Source organism: Pristis pectinata, chromosome 8 (genome assembly GCF_009764475.1).
Source record: "Pristis pectinata isolate sPriPec2 chromosome 8, sPriPec2.1.pri, whole genome shotgun sequence".
Taxonomy (NCBI): Eukaryota; Metazoa; Chordata; class Chondrichthyes; order Rhinopristiformes; family Pristidae; genus Pristis; species Pristis pectinata.
This window is the reverse complement of record NC_067412.1, coordinates 9,531,017-9,552,012: the sequence shown is the minus strand read 5'-3', so window position 1 is coordinate 9,552,012 and position 20,996 is coordinate 9,531,017. Positions and strand designations below refer to the sequence as shown.

The window sequence follows — 20,996 nt, the reverse complement described above, 5'->3', positions numbered from 1 at the left end:
CATATTTTATTTTCTTACAATATAATAAGAAGCCATTTGGCCCCTTGTGTCAAGAACGTAGAACATAGAACATTACAGCACAGTACAGGCCCTTCGATCCACAATGTTGTGCCGACATTTTACCCTGCTCTAAGATCTATCTAACCCTTCCCTCCCATGTAGCCCTCCATTTCTCTATCATTCATGTGGCTATCTACAAGTCTCTTAAATGCCCCTAATGTATCTTCCCCCACAACCTCTGCCGACAGTGCGTTCCACGCACCCACCACTCTCTGTGTAAAAAAAAACTTACCCCTGACATCCCCCTTATACTTCCTCCAACTACCTTAAAATTATGTCCCCTCGTGTTAGCCATTGTTGCCCCAGGGAAAATGCCTCTGACTGTCCACTCGATCTATGCCTCTTATCATTTTGTACACCTCTATCAAGTCACCTCTCATCATCCTCCTCTCCAAAGAGAAAAGCCCCAGCTCACTCAACCTATCCTCATAAGACATGTTCTCCAATCCAGGCAACATCCTGGTAAATCTCCTCTGCACCCTCTCTAAAGCTTCCACATCCTTCCTATAATGAGGCGACCAGAACTGAACACAATACTCCAAGTGTGGTCTAACCAGAGTTCTATAGAGCTGCAACGTTACCTGGCGGCTCTTGAACTCAATACTCTGACTAATGAAGGCCAACGCACCATACACCTTCTTAACAACCCTATCGACCTGCGCGGCAAGCTTGTATGTCAATGCTGGTTCATAGAGCATTCCCAAAGTCCTATTCCCTGACTTATTTCCCAGCAACCTTTTCCCTCTCATGTGCCCACCAACTGCTCCCTAATTCTCCTGTCATCCACCTATGCCTGGGGTAACTTACAGTAGCCAATTAACCTACCAGCTTGTCTTTTGGGAGGTGGGAGGAAACCAGAACATCCAGGGGATACCCACATGGCCACAGAGAGAATGTGTAAGCTCCTCACAGATAACACCCAAGGTCAGGGTTGAACCAATGTTGTTACCAAAGTCAAAATCAGAGTCAAGTTTATTGTCACATGCACAAATACACGCATACACAGGTACAATGAAAAACTTATTTGCAGCAGCATCACAGGCACATAGCATCAGATATACAACATTCACAAGAAAAACATACTGTAAGCATAAATTATACACAATTTTTACAAGAAAGAACACAATTACAACAAAAAAAAACAAAGTCCATTGTATTCCAAAGTGGTCACAGTGTTGCTACACTGAGGTAGTGATTAGGGTTGTGCTGGTTGGTTCAAGACTGGTTGAAGGGAACTAGCTGTTCTTGAAACTGGTGGTGTGGGACTGGTGGTGTGTACCTCCTGCCCAATGGTAGCTGGGAGAAGATGGCTTGGTCTGAATAGTTGGGGTCTTTGATGATAGATGTTGCCTTCTTGAGGCAGTGCCTCATGTAGATACTACTGATGGTGGGGAGGGATGTGCCCATGATGTATTGGGCCGAGTCCACTACTCTTTGCAGCTTCTTGTGTCCCTGTGCATTCAAATTGCCATACCAGACTGTGATGCAACCAGTCCGGATACTTTCAACAGTACATCCATAGAAGTTTGTTGGAGTGTTTGGTAATAAGCTGAGTCTCCTTAACCTTCTAAGAAAGTAAAGACGCTGGCGTGCCTTCCTTGTGATTGCATCTATGTGCTGGGCCCAGGACAGGTCATCTGACATGTTAACGCCCAGGAATTTAAAGCTGCTGACCCTCTCCACCGCCGATCCCCCAATGTAGACTGGCGCATGTTCACCCTCCTTCTCCTTCCTGAAGTCAACAATCAGTTCTTTAGTTGAGCGAGAGATTGTTGTTGTGCACCACTCAACCAGGTGTCTTATCTTGCTCTTGTACGCTGATTCAGCACCACCTATGATTCATCCAATAACAATGGTGTTGTTGACCGTAATAATACAAGAGTTTCAATGTTTATCTAACGAGTAATTGTGCTTTCAAGAGTACTATGCTTAACCACGTCAGAGTGCAAAACATGAAAATTCAGTATAGTTAGGGCCGAACCTTAGTTAAACTCAATTAAGGTAGATGAGATCCTGTGTTAAAGTAGACAAGATGCAAAATCCCAAAATGGTGGAGTAAGATCTTAGGGATATGAGCATGATAAACAATAAGGAAATTTGTTATGACAAGAAAGGAGATTTCAAAAATGTGGAGGGGTACTACTGGGAGGATAGAAGCAGAATTCCAGTTGTATGGAGAAAGTCTGTCAAGCAGAAAAACTTAGGAATCAGCAAGTGTTAGACAGGAAACTGATATTAACAGGAATGATGAATGAAAAGCCCAAAAATGGAATAAACTTTTTTTTTCTCTGAATGTTATGGCAACTTCAAAATGTTTAAAAGGCTAATTATTTAGACTATAATGAAGTGGGTCTATTGCTTAACTTATAGTCCAGCAAGACTTCCAAGCAAATAATTTGGCTTTACACCAGATTCAGACACTTTTGTACTTCTGTTTTGTGTAAATATGATATCTTGGAAGCTTCAAACTGAGTATTCAACCAACATTTTTGTATGTGCAACTAAATTTAGTATCTCTTGCCAAAGACAGAGCAGTTACAGGGCTATTGTGTCCATTGTTTCTTTTACCAAAATTTAGCTGTTAATTTTCACAAAATGATTCTAAAAGTTAAAAAAAAGAAGCAAGATTAAAAAGCGGTTATCAAGCAGGAGGAGAGTTGTTTTATTTTACATAACTCGCTTTTTAAAGTAATGGCAGTTTATTTCTTTGTCTTAGATTCTTTTCAGTGATTAAAAAACAGAAGAGTGCAAATCTTAAATAAAAATACTCAGCCGGTCAAGCAGCATTTTTAGGGGGGAAACAGTTTTTTTTTTATTTACAGCGTGGTAACAGGCCCTTCCGGCCCAACGAGTCCACGCCGCCCATTCCAAACCCCCAAATTAACCTACCCGTACGTCTTTTAGAATGTGGGAGGAAACTGGAGCACCTGGAGGAAACCCACACAGACACGGGAGAACGCACAAGCTCCTTACAGACAGCGACGGGAATCGAACCCCGATCACTGGCGCTGTAATAGCGTCGCGCTAACCGCTATGCTACCGTGCCGCCGTTATTGTTTCAGGATTCTGCTCTTTCATCAAAATTGGGTAAAGTTAGAAATAAAACACTTTTTAAGTTGCAGAAAAAAGGGGTGTGAGGCAGAGAGGAAGGAAAACGTTCGTGAGAGGCGGGAGACTAGGAGAGACTGAATGTAAGTTTGCAGACGATACAAAGATTGATGGAATTGTGAACAGTGAAGAAGGATGTCAAAGAATGCAGCAGAATATAGATCAGTTACAGATATGGGTGAAGAAATGGCAGATGGAGTTTAATCTGGACAAGTGTGAGGTGTTGCACTTGGGAGCTCAAATATAAGGGGAAAGTATATGATTAATGGCAGGACCCTTAAGAGCATTGATGTACAGAGGGATCTTGGGGTCTAAGTCCACAGCTCCCTGCAAGTGGCCATGCAAGTAGATAGGGTGGTAAAGAAGGTGTACGGTATGCTTGCCTTCATCGGTCAAGGTATTGAGTATAAGAGTCAGGAAGTCACGTTGCAGCTGTATAAAACATTGGTTAGGTTGCACTTGAAATATTGAAGTTCTGGTCACTCCATTACAGGAAGGATGTGGAGGCTTTGGAAAGGGAACAGAAGAGGTTTTACCAGGATGCTGCCTAAACTAGTGGGTATGACCTAGAAGGAGAGGTCGGATGCACTTGGGATTTTTTTTTTCTCTGGAGCGTCAGAGGCTGAGGGAAGACCAGATAGAAGTTTTTCAATTATGGGAAGCATGGGTAGGGTAGACGGTAAGAATTGTTTCCCCAGCGTAGAAATGTCAAATATTAGAGGATATGCATTTAAGGTGAGAGGGGGAGAGTTCAAAGGAGATGTGCGGGGCAAGTTTTTTTATACACAGAGAGTGATGGGTGCCTGGAATGTGCTGCCAGGGGTGGTGGTGGAAGCAGATACAATAGTGGCGTTTAAGAGGCTTTTGGATAGGCACATGAATATGGAGGGCTATGGATCATGTGCAGGCAGAAGAGATCGAGTTTTATTTAGCATCATGTTCTGCACAGACATCATGGGCCGAAGGGCCTGTTCCTGTGCTTTATTGTTCTATGCTCTATGACTGAGAGGGTGGTGGTACCAACTGTGACAGGCAAGTAAGAGCTGGCTGATTGTAGCTGACCTGTCTGTAGGAGATGTAAACAGAAGGAGATGAATAGGAATGGAAGAGCAAGTAAATAAAGTAATGCTGAAATACTATATACTGCAGCTGCTGGAAACCTGGAGTAAAAAGAGAATGTCGGAGATGATCAGTCAGGCTGGATCAATGGAGACAGAAAAACAGAGTTAACATGATGTGTTGATGACCTTTCACTGGAACTGGCCAGTTCTAATACAAACTGGAAGAGGATGATTATCTGAAATTGTTGAACTCGGTGTTCAGTCCTGAGGGCTGTAACTTCCCTAATCACAAAAGGAGATGTTCTTCTTTCCACTTATAGAGTCATAGTGTAATACAGCACAGAAACAGGCCCTTTGGCCCAACTTGTCCATGCTGACCATGGTGCCAACCAAACTAGTCCCGTTTGCCTGCAATTGGCCCATATCCCTCTAAACCCCTCCTATCCACGTACTTACCCAAATGTCTCTTGAATGTTGTTACTGTACCTACCTCATCCACGTCCTCTGGCAGCTCATTCCATATATGCACCACCCTCTGCGTGACGAAGTTGTTCCTTTTAAACCTTTCACTTCTCACCTTAAACCTACGCCCTCTAGTTTTAAGTTTCCCTTCCCTGGGAAAAAGAACCTGTGCGTTCACTCCTCATGTTGGGCTGTTTGAGGCTACACAGACTAAACTTCCCCTTTCACATTCCAAAGGGCCCACTCCTTCTACAACTCCCTGGTCTACTTTCCCATCTTCACCAGCCTCCACTCCCCTTCCCACAGCATCATGCCATGTTGCTATTGGAGATGAAACACCAGCTCTTTTACCCCTTCCCTTCCCACCATCCAGGGACCCAAACTTCTCTCTAGATGAAACAGTAATTCACTGTGCTTTGTCAGATATTGTGCTTTATTTGGTACACAATGCAGTCTCTATATCAGCAAAACCAAATGCAGATTGAATGACTGCTTTGGAGAACACCTCCTAGAGATGGCAAGCCCTGGGATGAGATACTTGGGTCTTTTCAGAGCATTTTGAGTGACAGGAACACTTTTTTGAGTGATTAGACATTGGAAGTTTGACTCTTTGACTTGTTGAAACTCACTATCATTAATTCTTTAAGTTGCACTGTTAAATATAAGACAAATGAAGGTGCCAAGCTTCTTTGATAAATGTTCACTTAAGTATGTTGGCTTTGGGGATAAGAGCTTAGCAACTATTATACCTTGAAGGTCCTTGGAGTGAATCCTTAGACAAAACATACATTTAACAGTTGCTGTATAGGATTAAGATTTCTTTATTAGTCACATGTACATTGAAACACACTGTGAAATGCATCTTTGCGTCGAATGTTCTGGGGACAGCCCGCAAGTGTCGCCGCGCTTCCAGTGCCAACATGCATGCCCACAACTTCCTAACCCGTACGTCTTTGGAATGTGGGAGGAAACTGGAGCACCCGGAGGAAACCCACGCAGACACGGGGAGAACGTACAAACTCCTTACAGACAGTGGCCGGAATTGAAGCCGGGTCACTGGTGCTGTAATAGCGTTACGCTAACTATTGAATTGATTTCTAGAGCTTAGTAAATAAGCAAATTTCAGAAATCTTGCACATATGCAAAGTTAAAATTAACACTACAAGGCTCAGACAAGTGAATAAGACCAAGTTGGAGAGGATTGATGATTTGGAGAGATTGAGCACTCTCATCAACCAGCTCCTGACACAGGGAGCACCTTGAGTCGCAACCAACAAAATGTGGCAATGTTGCCTATCAGTTGATGAACAAGCAACTTAAAGTTTCTTTGGAGTAAAAATCCTTTCCAACTTTAACACAACAAAAGGAATATAAATTCACGAAGGTGTGATTCCAATGACCTGAAATACCTTTGGGAGAGTTCAATAAGCAGAAATGTCAGCCAAATGACAAACGTGTTGACAGAAATAGGTCAAAGTCACACAGGGATGTGTACCATGGACTATCAAAGGTATATGAAAAATGTCTTAGATACCTTAGTTTTAATGACAATGTAGCCGGAGTTTCTTCACTGGTTCAGATCACTGTTGTTTCTAGTATAGTACTGACTAAATTTGTGAAATCAATACCATCATTTCTGTTTTCATTCTCTCTGCTCCCTTCAAAATGTTTATGATTCGATAGACCACTTCGATTTGTGAACTAGCTGCATTGATGGTCACTGTCTTTAAACTTGCATTGCTGCTCAAAATGCTGTATCCATGGATACCAGAGTGAACATTTGGTCCATGTATGAATTACTAAGACATTAGCAGAATAAATTTAAACTGACAGACAAAATATAATTGTCAGTATTTGGCATTTTTTTTGCAAAAGCATGCTGATGTGAATCTTCAAGGCTTGTCAATTGTAACCAATGCTTACAGATGTTATTCTATTCAGTGTAGTAGCAATGTATCCTGAGAGAAACATTTTTTTAAAATGTTTTTATATTACAGTTTTTACATATCTTTGCAATTGAAGGTATTCCTTGGTCAGCTACCCTCTGGTAATCTTGTAATCAAACATATTCTTGTCTGTACATATACAGGTAACAACACCAACAGCAGTTTGCATTTATGTGTTTCCATGGTGCTGTTAATGAAATAGCCATTTCAAGGTACGTACAATGGATGGGTGGATACAGACCACATGTTGAGCTAGTTAAGCAGAGTCTAGATGGGTAACAACTACAGGTATCACTGCTCTCTCGTATGCATCTCAAACCTGGATTACCTGCAGCAGATACCTCGAGGCACTAGGAAGATACCATCAGTGCAGTCTCCACAAAATCCTCCGATTTGATTGGAAGGCTGAGCGAACTAACATCAGTGTCTTCTCCTACACCAACAATCTTGGCAACCCCAGTTACAACCAATCATTGAAGCTGGGCAAGCTGCGTTGCTTGCAGGCTTGACTGTAGGTTCCCATAGCAGACACTCTATTCTGATCTCTGTCATAATGTCATAAGATATATGAGCAGAATTAGGCCAATTGGTCCATCGAGTCTGCTCTGCCATTCAATCATGGCTGATTTTTTTTCAATGACATTCTTCTGCCTTCTCGTAACCCTTAACCCACTTACCAATCAAGAACCTATCAATCTCTGCCTTAAGTGCACCCAGTGACTTTGCCTCCACAGCCCTCAGTGGCAACAAATTCCACAGATTCACCACTCTCTGGCTGAAGAAATTCCTCCTCCTCTCAGTTTTAAAGGGACGTCCCTTTATTCTGAGGCTGTGCCCTCAGATCCAAGACTCTCTAGGAAGATACTACCAGGCAGACAGAGGAAAAAGTTCAAGGATGTTTACAAAACCTCCATGAAAAAATGTAACATCCCCACTGACTCCTGGAACCTGACCCATGATTCGGAATCTGGCCCCTCCTGGCCTATGACTGTTCAAAGTGAAGAAGGAGCATTCAGAATGGTCAAAAACTCATAGAGAGATACAGCACAAAAACAGGCCCTTTGGCCCATCAAGTCTGTGTTGACCATCAACCACCCATTTTAACATTAATCCTACGCTAACCCATTTTATTCTTCCCACATTCCCATCAACCCCAGACCCAAATCCTATCACTCATCTGCACACCAGGGGTAATTTAAACAGGATAATTAACCTACCAACCCACACATTTTTGGGAGGTGGGAGGAAACGGGAGCACCCTGTAGGAACCTATGCGGTCGCAGGGAAAACGTGCAAACTCCACACAGATAGCACCCAAGGTCAGGATCGAACCTGGGTCTCCGGGCACTGTGAGACAGCGGCTCTACAAGCTGTGCCACTGTGCCGCCCTTTTCAGGGGAGAACCAAAGAGCTGATGGCTGTGCCACTGTTAGTGGGGCGAAAAGACAGGAGGAATGCAAGACAGGATGGAGAGCTGTGTGAAATTTATTGCAGGAGAGATTACATTTGAGATACTGGAAGATGAAGTGCGAGCATGTGCTGAAAAAGTAAGGTACTATTGCAGAAGAGGATGTGAGCAGCAGAATTTAGAACATGTGGAGTTTGTGGTGGACTGGGTGGCCAATTAGGAGGATATTGGCGTCACTAAAAGTGACAAAGGATTCAATGGTGCAAAAACTACAGCAAAAACAATGGTATAAGTATCAAAGGCATAAAGCTTTGGTCTTTCCAACGTTTGAGCTGGAAGTAATTAAGATAATTACTTAATAAGTAATTAAGATAATCATTGAAAATAAGTGATCCTCTGTAGACTCCATATCAGTTTAGTACTTGTATTTAAATTTATAAACTTTGCTTTTTGGTGGAAACACAGGGGGAAAAATACTTTGCAGTCGCTGAGGTAGGATTTCAAATCCTTATTCTGTAATTGGGTAAAATGTAAAACCATCAAAGGAAACACAATGACAATTCTGCTTATAATTATTTTAAGATGATGCAGGTATAATTTGTCTAAGTACTGTTTGCTGAATACCCATTGCTTACAAGAGTTGTCCAAAGGAGGATTCCAGTGCTTATCCACTGAGGTTCCAATTACATTAAGTGCAAAGTATAAGAAATAGAAGCGGGGGTAAGTCATTCAACTCCTTGTATCTGCTCTACCATTCAGTGAAATGATAGCTGATCTTTCTCCTTCAATGCATTTTCCTACATGAATCCAATGTCCCTTGATACTCTTAACATTGAAAAATCTGCTTTGAATGCATACTGTGACTAAACTTCCACAGCCCCTTTGGGAACAGAATTCCAAAGGTTCCCTACCATCTGGGGGAAGAAATTTTCCCCCTTGCCTGTCCTGAATGACCAACCTTTTATTATGAGACTGTGACCCCTTGTTAGAACACCCCAGGTGGAGGCTGTATCCGCCCTTAAGAATGATGCATGATTATTGCACGTTTACTGGTTGTAACAGCGGAAATGTTGAAATGAGGTTAACACTCACATTCAGAATACATCGTTGGTAGGACTGGCAATGTGTTTCATGTGCTGTCTTTTTTTTCGCTGTTTTGTTGCATTTTCTTTTCTGTTTGCGTCAAAACCACTTTATGTAGGCCATTATAATTATTGTGTTTGGGTGAGGGTGGGCTATCATGAACCCCTCCTCTACCCTTTGAAAATGTCAAGACATCTTATCCATGCAGAAAGCAGCTTATGTATAAGTAAGTAAAATGTGTCAGTTCACGGTTAAATCTGTAAATTGGATGGGTCTGATAGCTCTAACTCTATAAAAGCATGGTCAGTAATGGAAAACATTCAGAACGTCGAGTTCATAGCCTGCACAAATATCAGTGGGGATTTCGGTACTTGTGGTTATTACAAGATGAAGTTCTGCCATTGGCACAGATAGGGAGGTTCAGAAGATGAAGTCAGTGACACAAAGCCCCTCCGCAAGTTGTTCTGTTGCAGACTCTATTGATGCATCTGCACAGACATCACTGTAATAGGGTGAACTTCATCTATGTATCTGCTATTCCCATGCGAAAGATGGATGATAGCTTTGGGACTTTCACCATTATGAATAACTGCAAGATAAACTGTAATTATTGCTGAAGTACCTCTCTGGAAAAGTAAGTTTACAAGTGTGGAGTCCTTTTCAGAAGAAATGTATTAGTTGTAATTTTAAATATGCATACTTTTTTTTGGTATTCTCTGCTTTATTTCCCTTGGTCTCTTGTACCAATTTTTACTTCATTTTCTGTATATGATTTAAAGTGGATGTATTTCTCTTTTTTTTAACTTCTCGTTATCTAACCTATGTGTTTAACTGATGGGGCAAGGTTTTGCCTCGCTGTTCGTCTTCCTCAGATGTCACATCGGATCAGATGCCTGACTGTTGATGAGCCTACAGAAGCTCTCTAGATAGTTGTATGCAAGGTGAATGGTGAAGCTCACAGCAAAATCTATTAAATTACTCCTGCTTCTCATTCCATTCGAACAGTCAATTAAGTCAAAAGTTTTACCAGTTTTGTTTAAAAACTTCCCTTTCCCTTGTTTCTGCTTAAAGTCTTTCACGTGCTTGCTTCTTTCGTCTTCTGTGAATGTGAAGCAGTTTAATTTATTTCATTGAAATGATATCAATACAGTGCGCTCTTCCATGATTTCTGTAAATATTAAGATAAACGTTGGGGGAAAAAAAAGATTTTAACCCATTTGGGAAATGGAATGGAAGGTTTAAATAGTACTTTGTTTTCCTTAACTTCACTTCAGCACAATTTTCAATTAAATATGGTATTGCAAATTGGCTTGATTTTATTATTCAATGTGTTATTTCCCTGTATAAAACGTTTAAGCATGGCACTAATCAAAAAGCCATAAACAATACTGATATTTTCATTGATCATTTTTATCATATCAGTAGCATTATTTTGATGTAGATTTAGACACCCGTAAAGACATTACGTGATCTCATTACAAATTCTGAAAGTTGGGTCTATATAGGGTCTATTCAGGTGCTTTGGAACTAGTTAAACGGTTATATAGCATGGAAATAGTCTTTTCCACCTGCCGAGTCTGTGCTGACTATAGTGCAGCCATTTCTACACTAATCCCATTTGCCATACTCCCATCATTTGCCCTGCAAATTTTACCATGAACCTGCACAGTATAAGCAGTTTACCGTGGACAATTAACCTCATGATCCCTGCATCTTTTTTGGGACATTCAAATACGCAGAGAAAGCCCACATAGTCACAGGGAGAATGGAAAACCACCTAGACAGGACTGGAGGTCAGCATTGAACCTGGGTCGCTGGAACTGTGAGACAGCAGCTCTACTGGCTGCACCACTGTGCTGCTCACATTCCCGTTGCATGAAATTTGTTGGGTATCCTATATGATATACTGGTAATGTCTTTATATCTTAGTGATTTGAAACTGTTTTTGCAAACGATAAATTGTATGCAGAAAAATTATTTTGTTCATCTTGCATTTCTCTGAAACTTTTTTCATGTCCGAAACTTGTTGTGTGGTGATGGTTTAGTTTAGCACACTGTTATCCATAATCAATTTTAATCTGAAGTAAATTGCGTTAGCCATTGTTTCCAAATGAAAATGCACCGATCAGGAAACTGGACAGTCACCTCCAGTTGAAATCCAGTTTCTAGGCGTCAGTTCTTTATGTTGGTCATATGAGTTTGCTGCAAAGATTGTTGTTTTACCATGCACTAATTAAATTGAACTCAGGATGAGAATCAAAAGATTAATTTTTCCATTTGCTTCATACCTAGTAAAATGACACAAACATATATGCCAGCTTTTCAACTTGTTCAGGAGGTGGTTTGCATTTCTGTAAAAGAAAGGCTTGAATATTTTTACAGTGCTTCTAACATACCTCCCACAATGTTCTGAAGCTCTTTATAGCTGGGAAATTCATCAGAAGTGTAGTTACTGTTGTATTATAGGAAATACAGCATATGATCCATGCACAGCAAGCTCCCACAAATGGCAAAGTAAATTTGGCTAAATAATTTGTTAGAAATGTTAACTGAGGGATTGATATGACTCCCTGTTTTTCTTTCAAATGGGAGTTTTTACATCCACTGCTTGGAGATGGCTCCACAACTTAGCTTCTCATCCAAAGGATGCCATGTTCAGTGTAACCACTTGATACAGCACCAGAGTGTAGGTGTATATTTTTACGGTCAATTTACTGGAATACAACTCAGTCTCGGAACCTTCTGACCCAGAGGAGAAGGTGAGACCAGTTGGCATAATTCACCTCCTCAGGGGTAACTTGACTGACCAGGTGGCAAAGAAATCATTGGTTAGGTTTACATGCCTTCCAGGCCTTCACTCCATAATTTTTATCTCCACTGACTTCACCGGAGAGCAAAATCAGGCCAGGTTTAAAGCCAGACTCGCTTCTAATTACAATTGCTGAGTTAGGGTAAAGTTACCATTTTGGTTTTAACCAATAGAAAATGCCTGTGCATCAAACACTTTGTAAGGACACTTGAGCCATCGTTCTGGGTGTGGAATTCATTGATAAGCAAAAATCTGAGGCTGGAAATCTGACATAACAGCAGAAAATGCAAAGACTTAGCAGGTCAGGTAGCATCCATGGAGAGAAAAATCAAAATCAATTCAGATCAACGACCCTTCATCAGAACCGTTCTCTTTCTCTCCACATACACTGCCTGAACTGTTGAGTGTTTCCAGCAATTTCTGTTTTTAGTTTGGTCTTTAATAACTTTGCCTGGAGGAGAGAGTCTGTGAGTTTGGATTGTGCAACTTTACTAATTTTCAAGGATACAGCACAGCTGTTCATCAACTATACTCATGGAATATTTTAAGATGCCTTTTCACACTTTTTAACTTGGTTGTTTTTCTTCAAACCTTTTTAAAAATTGAAAGGATAAGTTTTAATTTCTGTGATGTATTTGTATTTTTTGAATGAGGAAATTTTCTGTAAGTGAGCACAAAAATACCAAGTTCCCTACATAGCTGTTATCGCTTTTACCTTCTATAAAGTTCAGTAACTGTATTAAAACAGTGGTCAAAGCACAAGATTTCATGTGAATGTCTTTCAAAGCACTCTTTTGAAATTTTAAGCCTGCTGATAATGCACCTTCAGTTTGCTGACAGTTGGGAAAAATAATTACTAATTTCATACACCTGGTGACTAGGATTTGGCTATTAGTCTTACTCAATTAGTCTTTCAAAAAATGGTTACTTTCACACATCTAAAATGTCTATAAGTATGGTTGTTAAGGTGTTCTTTAATTAAGTAATCCAAATTAGCAATTGGCAGCAGCTATATAGAAAAAGTGACTGAAAGGTGATGATACAGAAGTAAGTAAAGTAGCAAATTACAGAGATAAACGTAGACTAGAAGCGCTTCTTCATTCTAAACCATTTCAGCAAGGTAAGTGATGTTGGTTAAAAACTAGTAACTGTAGATTTAGAACTGATGTTGGAAAATTCTTTATCTTGCAAGGAATAATCAATTCATGGGATGTAGTTATGGGAATGGCAGTAGAGAGTAAAGATATCCTGAAATTACATTTGAATGCTGTGATGCCTAAAAGGTCCTTCAACTTGAGGGAGCTTGGGAAAGCTAACCTTCTGATCAGTTAGTTGAGCTACACTCTCTTATCCTCTCATTTTCTTTCTTTCCTTCATTCTTGCTGCCTCAAGGTAGAGCAAGAGCACTTCAGAGAGGTAAAGGCTTGCATTTCCTACCTGCAGGTTTCACTGGAATACATTGGACACAAGTGCTCATATTTGGGACTCAAATTAAATTGGAGATTCTTCTTAATCACAATAAAAAATGTATGGCTTTTTAATTCAGAGAATTATAATTAACCCACTGGGGCCATCAGAGGAGAGATTTAACATCATTCTGTCAACATTCCTGCTACCTACTTTCTCTGGGTTAATTCTGTTCTCTCAGTTTCCAGTTTATAGTTGTTTGAGGTCATACGTTTGTCATCTCTTTTCCTTGGATTAGTTTGCTGTGGGTTTCTCAATCTAGTTTCCACTTGTTATTGTCCTTAACTCAATGTATTACATGGTTCGAGCATGTCAGCATGTTGGTCATCCTTTTGAATTGTGTCACATTGGGAATGTTTCAGCCCTGTGAAGATGTGAAATGTCAGTCTGAAAGGTGTACCATACTTCAGGTAAGAGGTCCCATTTTTGCTTTTGTAAAATAAAATTCAAAACATGCCTTAGCAGTTCAACCAGAGACAGGTTCGTAAATGATGCTTGGATAATTCGTAAATGCAAAAGACAATAAAGCGTTTTGGTTTGATGAGGCAAAGTTTATAAAAGTAGAAGTGATCATAATTCTGCATTTTGCAATAGTTTTTGTAGAATAATTTAATATGTAATATGTGAGGAGAATGATTTTTATTTACATGAGATGAGAATGCATGAATTTAAATGTGTTAAAACTCTTTTTAAACCATCAGGCCTTTGATGACTTTATTTTTGCATTCTTTGCTGTGGAAATGGTCACAAAGATGGTGGCTCTTGGGATATTTGGGCAGAAGTGTTACCTAGGAGACACATGGAATCGTCTGGATTTCTTCATTGTAATGGCAGGGTTAGTAACTTCTTTTTCCCTAAAAAAAAATCTGTGCACTTCTTGTTCATGGAATCTCATTGTGAATTGAATCAAAACTGGAACAATTTTAACAGCTTGATGGATTTTAAACAAGTTGGCAAAAGCCCTTTTAACCATTTTCATTTTAACTGGCATTTAGTTTTTCACAAACACATAAATGACAAATGTCGTCATTTTGTTTTCACCCAATTTCTGTTTATTGGAACCAGAAATGTTTGCTCATGTGGATCCTCTGAACTGTAACATGCGGAGGAAGGAGCAGGAGGTTTGGGAGAGGTTGTCCCACAGGTCAGGATGCCCAAAAATTGCTGAGTGCTTCCTTACTGGGACACTCATCTTGGGCATCTGCAAAGGGAGGTTGCGTACCCCAGACCAGATATAATGGCACAGAAGGAGGCTCTTGTTGTAGATGTCCACATCTAAGAACATTGCAACCAGTCACACCAAAATGAGATGTGAATACTTGACCATTTTCTATGGTGGAAGGCTGTCAAAGTCAAAAATTGTGCTTATTGTCATATGCACAAGTACATGTATGCACAGGTGCAATGAAAAACTTGCAACTGTGCATACAAGTAGCAGTAGCATCACAGGCACATAGCATCAGATACACAACATTCACAAGAAAAACATAAATTAGAAACATAAATTATACAAGAAAGAACACAATTAGAACAAAAAAAAGTCCATTGTAGCACAAGGTGTTCATAGTGCTGCTATACTGAGGTAGTGATTAGGATTGTGCAGGTTGGTTCAAGAACCAAATGGTTGAAGTGAACTAGTTGTTCCTGAAACCTTGTGGTGTGGGACTTCAGGCTTCTGTACTTCCTGGCCGATGGTAGCTGCGAGATGATGGCATGGTCTGGATGGTGGGGATCTATGATGATAAACGTTGCCGCCTTGAGGCAGCGCATCCTGTAGATACTACCGATGGTGGGGAGGGATGTGCCCGTGATGTATTGGGCTGAGTCCACTACTCTCTGCAGCTTCTTGCATTCCTGCATATTCAAGTTGCTGTACAAGACCATGATGCAATCGGTGTTGCCATCATAAAGTTGATGGGCTGAATCACCAATTGCCAAGCTTCCCATGGTGGTTAATGAAAGGAGGCATGGTTATACACTGGCTGAGATGTCACCAACAATCCCTTTGACTCCTGACAAATATAACGGGGAATGATTAGCTTATCTTATCATCTCAGAATTTAGATCAAGTTAAGGCTGTGCTGTCTGCAAGAACATCTAAGATAAATCACCTGGATCTTGCTGACGTGCAGGGATAGTGATTCGAGCCTTGTTGACACTTTCATTCTCAGGCAGGTATGTCGCTGGCCGGCAGGTTGGCATTAAAGAGTGGCACAGAGGAAAGCCATCTTCATGAGCATCTCGGGCACTGCCACTGTGACTGGGCACCCACAGCCATCCTGGGGGTTGCAGAGTCACTTGTCTGCAGATTTATTCCTGCATCTATGGGGGCACTTTTCCTTAATCTTGGCTAAAGCCTGTTTTATCTTCAAATTTGTTGAGAGCTGGACTTGTGAGTACACATGCAAAAGAGGTTAGTAAATTGAGTATTATTGGGACTTGAGCAAGATTAAACCCTGAAGTTAAATTTGGCTCCAAATAGGTATTTTGTAAATATTTTGTAGGTAACTTCAACTTTGAATTCAGCTTTGTCCTTGCCTTGGCAAGTTAAATGGTTTAAATAACCAAATCTCTTTCAATATTTCTCAGCCACGTCCCTGTTGTTCTTGGAGTAGTTGGATCACCCAGATCTTTTCTTAGTCTCTGAAAGATTTGCATTTTAGTCTTATGAATACTACTAGCTTGCCTTGCATTTCTGAACCCAAGGTATTAATGAAAGTGCCACCACCAGTCTCTGAGACCCTTCTAAGATGCTTCCAATTACACACAGCCTTGATTATATTGTGGGCATTAGGGGGAAAATTTAGTACCTCAAGTTCAAGTTTATTGCCTTAGGCGTACATACCCAGGGTATAAATGCCTTTTGCAGCAGCAGCATAGTTAGTTGCATTATAAGTGAAGGTAACATTTGGAGGCCGCCTTTCTTCAAAGATCTGCACTATAATTCCATTAACGTGTCATGACTTCATTATCACGATGCCCTCGCCCCCAGCAGACAGGTACCTAACTGGTGCTCAAGTACTTACAGGCACATAAACAGACAGTCTGAACAGAGTTCCCCAACGTCCACCCACATTCTCTCCAGTTCATCTGTTCCAGAGCTATAATTTGTACCACACATCCGCAGTGCTGGACTGCTGATCCTCTTGCAGAATCTATCGCTGCCTCCTTAACACTACCTTTGTCAGAGGGATTTTTTGCAATAGTCTGGATCCCATCATGATGAGCAGTTCTCTCCCATTCTGATTGGCTCCAGCAGCTTACAGTGATCTGATTGCAAGTTGTCAACAGGAACCAATGACAGTGTGAAGAGCTTAATAGTCTTGAAGAATGTTGACGAGGGAACAAGTCACAAAGCCAATGCTGGTCGCAGATCTGTTGCCCAACAAGATGCAGTTTAAGGCAAATGAATTAGAATTGTGGTCTCCTAAAAAGGATGTCTGCAGGGGGAAACAAAACTGTTTTCTGCTTCATGTGGGACATGAGGCCCTATTATGGTAAATGAGGTGAGACAGCTACAAGAAAGTTGACTCCTTAAAAAGCATTTAAATTATATCAAGTAAATGGCTGGGATATTTCAGTCTATTACTTTCTGCTGGGGAGTAATACTGCATCCCAGTGACCCTGGTATAACTGGGGCACAGATGAGCACAGGGAGCACACTAAGAACATTAAAATCCCACATAACTATACAGAGCAGGAGACAGATATACACACAGTGACTCTTCCCAAGGTTGTGTCCCACACACACTGACTCTCACTGGGATACATTTCAACAGACATTGATTTTCCCTGGGTAATAGGTCTATAGACATTAACTCAATATTTGCCTACATTAGAATCCATTTGTCACAACTCTGCCCAGTCACTTAATCCATTAACTTCTTTTTGTAAGTTCTATACAATCCAATAACATTAATAAAAGTAGACAACCCAATAACATAATGTATCCATACAGAGTGGACTACAGACTTAAACTTCTTTTGAAATGAAATAACAATATTGTGAGGCATGTTATTCCAAAATAATTTGTAAACAAGTTCCCTTTAACTAATTTCGTATCCACTCCTGGGTGTTATTTTTAATCCCACTACTTTTGCCTATTTAAGTTGAAACTGGATCAAACATTCACAAACTCCACGTTCAATGTAACTTCAAACAAAAAAGACAGCAAGGTTGGCAAGATAGGATCCTCCGTTTGCACTGATGCAAATTCACTGAAATATCCCAGCCATCTATTTGACTCCTTAAAAAGCATTTAAATTATATCAATTTTCTTGTAGCTGTCTCACCTCATTTACCATAACAGGGCCTCATGTCCCACATGAAGCAGAAAACAGTTTTGTTTCTCCCTGCAGAGATCCTTTTTAGGAGACCACAATTCTAATTCATTTGCCTTAAACTGCATCTTGTTGGGCAACAGATCTGCGACCAGTGTTGGCTTTGTGACTTGTTCCCTCGTCAACATTCTTCAAGACTATTAAGCTCTTCCCACTGCGATTGGTTCCTGTTGACAACTTGTAATCAGATCACTGTAAGCTGCTGGAGCCAATCAGAATGGGAGAGGAGAACTGCTCATCATGATGGGATCCAGACTATTGCAAAAAAAATCCTCTGACAAAGGTAGTGTTAAGGAGGCAGCAATAGATTCTGCAAGAGGATCAGCAGTCCAGCACTGCGGATGTGTGGGACAAATTATAGCTCTGGAACAGATGAACTGGAGAGAATGTGGGTGGACGTTGGGGAACTCTGTTCAGACTGTCTGTTTATGTGCCTGTAAGTACTTGAGCACCAGTCTGTAAGTACTTGAGCACCACCCCCCGCCACCACCCCCCCCCCCCCCCCCGACCGTCTGCTGGGGGCTGAGGGCATCGTGGTAATGGAGCCACATCACATTAATGGAATTATAGTGCAGATCTTTGAAGAAAGAAGTGCTCCAAATGTTACTTTTAAAATTTATCAAAAAAGCCAAAACATTCACCTCGGGTAAATTCATTAAAATTATTATTAATTAAAATAATGTAGGAAAGAAGCTTACTTTTACTATGCTTTCCATCTAGGTCAGCAACCTCATTCAAATGCATGAGGTGCCCCAGATTCACCAGTTTTGGTTGGTGTGGAGCTGGTGAGTCCAGGAATTAGAGTGGGACATTATATGCACCATCACCCTATCTCCAGCATGTTCTGTAACAGCTGTGGAAGTCCAGAACACAACAACACAAGAAAATAGGAGTAGGCCATTCGGCCCCTCAAGCCTGCCCTGCCATTTGATATGATCATGGCTGATCTCTGCTGGCCTCAACTCCTCTTCTGTGCCAGTTCCTCATAGCCCTCACTTCCTCGATCTTTCACATACTTACTCATTCCCATCTTAAATATATCTAATGATCTGGCTTCCACTCCCTCAGGAGCAGAGAATTCACTACCCTCTGAGAGAAGAAATTTCTCTGCACCCCAGTTTTAAATGACTGACTCTTATTTTGAAGCTATGTTCCCTTGTTTGTGACTGTCCCACTAGTGGAAATTACACTGATAGAATGATCCAGCTCAATGCCATCGCACCTGCTATCATGTAGCCTCACATTGCACCTTAGTTTTGTTTCTCCCTGCGCAGAACTTTCAGGAAATCAGAGTTCCGCTTCACCAGTTCCCTCTGAACTCTGTTGGGCAACTTTATCCCCTTGTAGTACAGCAATCAACACCCATACTTGCTAATGAGGGTTTACGACTATAATCAGAGTGGAAATCTCGATTATAGTTGTAAACCCTCTGGGACCAGTTGTCTAAGGTAGCATAATAGTCAGTTCTTTGTGGTGTGGTGAGGTAGTATTGGATTAGTATCCTGACACCACAGCTTTTAACTTAGGGATACGAGTTGAATTGCACAGCTAGGGAACTTAAATTCAAATAATTAAGTACATTTGGAGTGAAAGGCCAGTATCGCCATTGATAACCAAAAATCCACCAGATTGTCTTTAGAACTAAATCAGTTCCCTAATATCTGACAAGGGGATTCACCATTCTTACTCGGTCCAGCCTTGATAACAAAAACCCCAATATCAGCTGTTAACTGCCCTCTGAATTGGTTCAGAAGACACTTAGGGAAGGACAACAAACATTAACAATACCACATCCCATGAACACATGAATAAAAATTCTTGCAAGTCACATGTTGTGCTCTTCACCCTTTTTAACCAATGACTTTTATTTTCCGTGGAAGGTTCAAAAAGGCAACAGACAATAAATTACATGTTGACAATAATAGCAGAAAAAAGCGATTAACATTTTTGTTTGACATTCCTCTGTCTGGCATTTTAGTGGGAGGACATTAACCCATTTATTTTGAGTTATTGAAGTTTTTTCTTTAATTTCCTCCTCAAGTATCTGTCCTTCTAAACAAAACTTTATTTTGGTGCAAAAGGCAAGATAACTAACATACCAACAAATGCAAAAGTATAAAAAAGGCAATTCTCTTTGCTCTTCACAGCTCCTTAAGTAGCATTTAAATGCATCCCTGCTGCAAACCATGCTTTGTATAATTTTTCCCTACAATTAAACATATTGAAGTGCTTAAGTTGTCATCCGTCCCTCCACAGTTGTTTCATCGCCCTTCTTCCTTGCATGACCCAAGACGAATATTTAGCACAGTTTAACCTGACAAACATTTAGGTGTGGTGTTAGTGACTCAGTTCGAATATACAGTTGCAGTTTATGTTTCCAAGTTATAATAATAGCCTGGGCTATCAATCAATCACACTTAGATTGGTCTTGATTTGCAAATTAACTGTGGATTTTTACAAAAAGTAGACAAAGAGGACACTTGTAGAACAATACCACATTTGACACCAGGACAGCTACAGGCTCGGATACAGGGAGGTGCTGCCGTGGCCTCAAGCTCCGGGGACCTGGGTTTGATCCCGACCTTGGGTGGTGTCTGTGTGAAGTTTGCTCATTCTCTCCGTGTATCCTGTGGGTGCTTTTAGTTTGCTTCCCCCATCCCAATGACAGGCTGGTAGGCTAATTGTCCATTGTAAATTACTCCTTAGTGTAGATTAATGGCAAAAGAATCGAAGAGGTGTTGATGGGCATGTGGGAGAGATAATAAAGTGTAGGATTAAGGAGAGGGGAAAATAGGACAAATGGGATTGCTTCCTGGCAAACCAGGACAGATCCAATGGGCCAAATGGCTTCTTTCTGTGTCATTGTAAGTAGGATTGTGAATCCACACTGCTCCAATGAATGCAATGAAATGTTTTGTCAACAGTGTGTAAAATGCTGCAATACGTACTTTGTATCATGCCCTTGTCCATGATAAGTGGTTCATTTATTCTCTTGTTTCAACTGTCAGAGACTAAAGCATCTCACTTACCGATTGAACTGCTTGTATTACACATTCAAGGCCCCTTTGATTTTTGTTGAACAGAAAAATTGAATTTGAAATTAGAAGAAAATAATTTTGCTCTCTTTGTTTGCTTCAGCTGATGTAATTGCTATAAGTACCTAAAATGTTACCAGGCCATGTTTGGAGTAGTTATTACACTGTTAAGGGAACAGATATATGCTATCATACAAACAAACATGCTTTGACTGTT

At 40.7% G+C, this 20,996-nt stretch overlaps 1 protein-coding gene across 1 annotated transcript in view; it reads left to right on the top strand.

Moving 5' to 3' along the window:
* Window positions 1-13,700: 13,700 nt before the first annotated feature.
* cacna1ha (calcium channel, voltage-dependent, T type, alpha 1H subunit a) overlaps window positions 13,701-20,996 on the top strand; it is a 257,588-nt gene continuing 250,292 nt past the window's right edge. Inside the window, exons 1-2 of the mRNA XM_052022258.1 lie at window positions 13,701-13,814; window positions 14,106-14,239. Of these exons, the coding sequence (XP_051878218.1) occupies window positions 13,722-13,814; window positions 14,106-14,239 (227 nt within the window). The 5' untranslated portion in view covers window positions 13,701-13,721. The remainder of the gene's footprint in view (window positions 13,815-14,105; window positions 14,240-20,996) is intronic.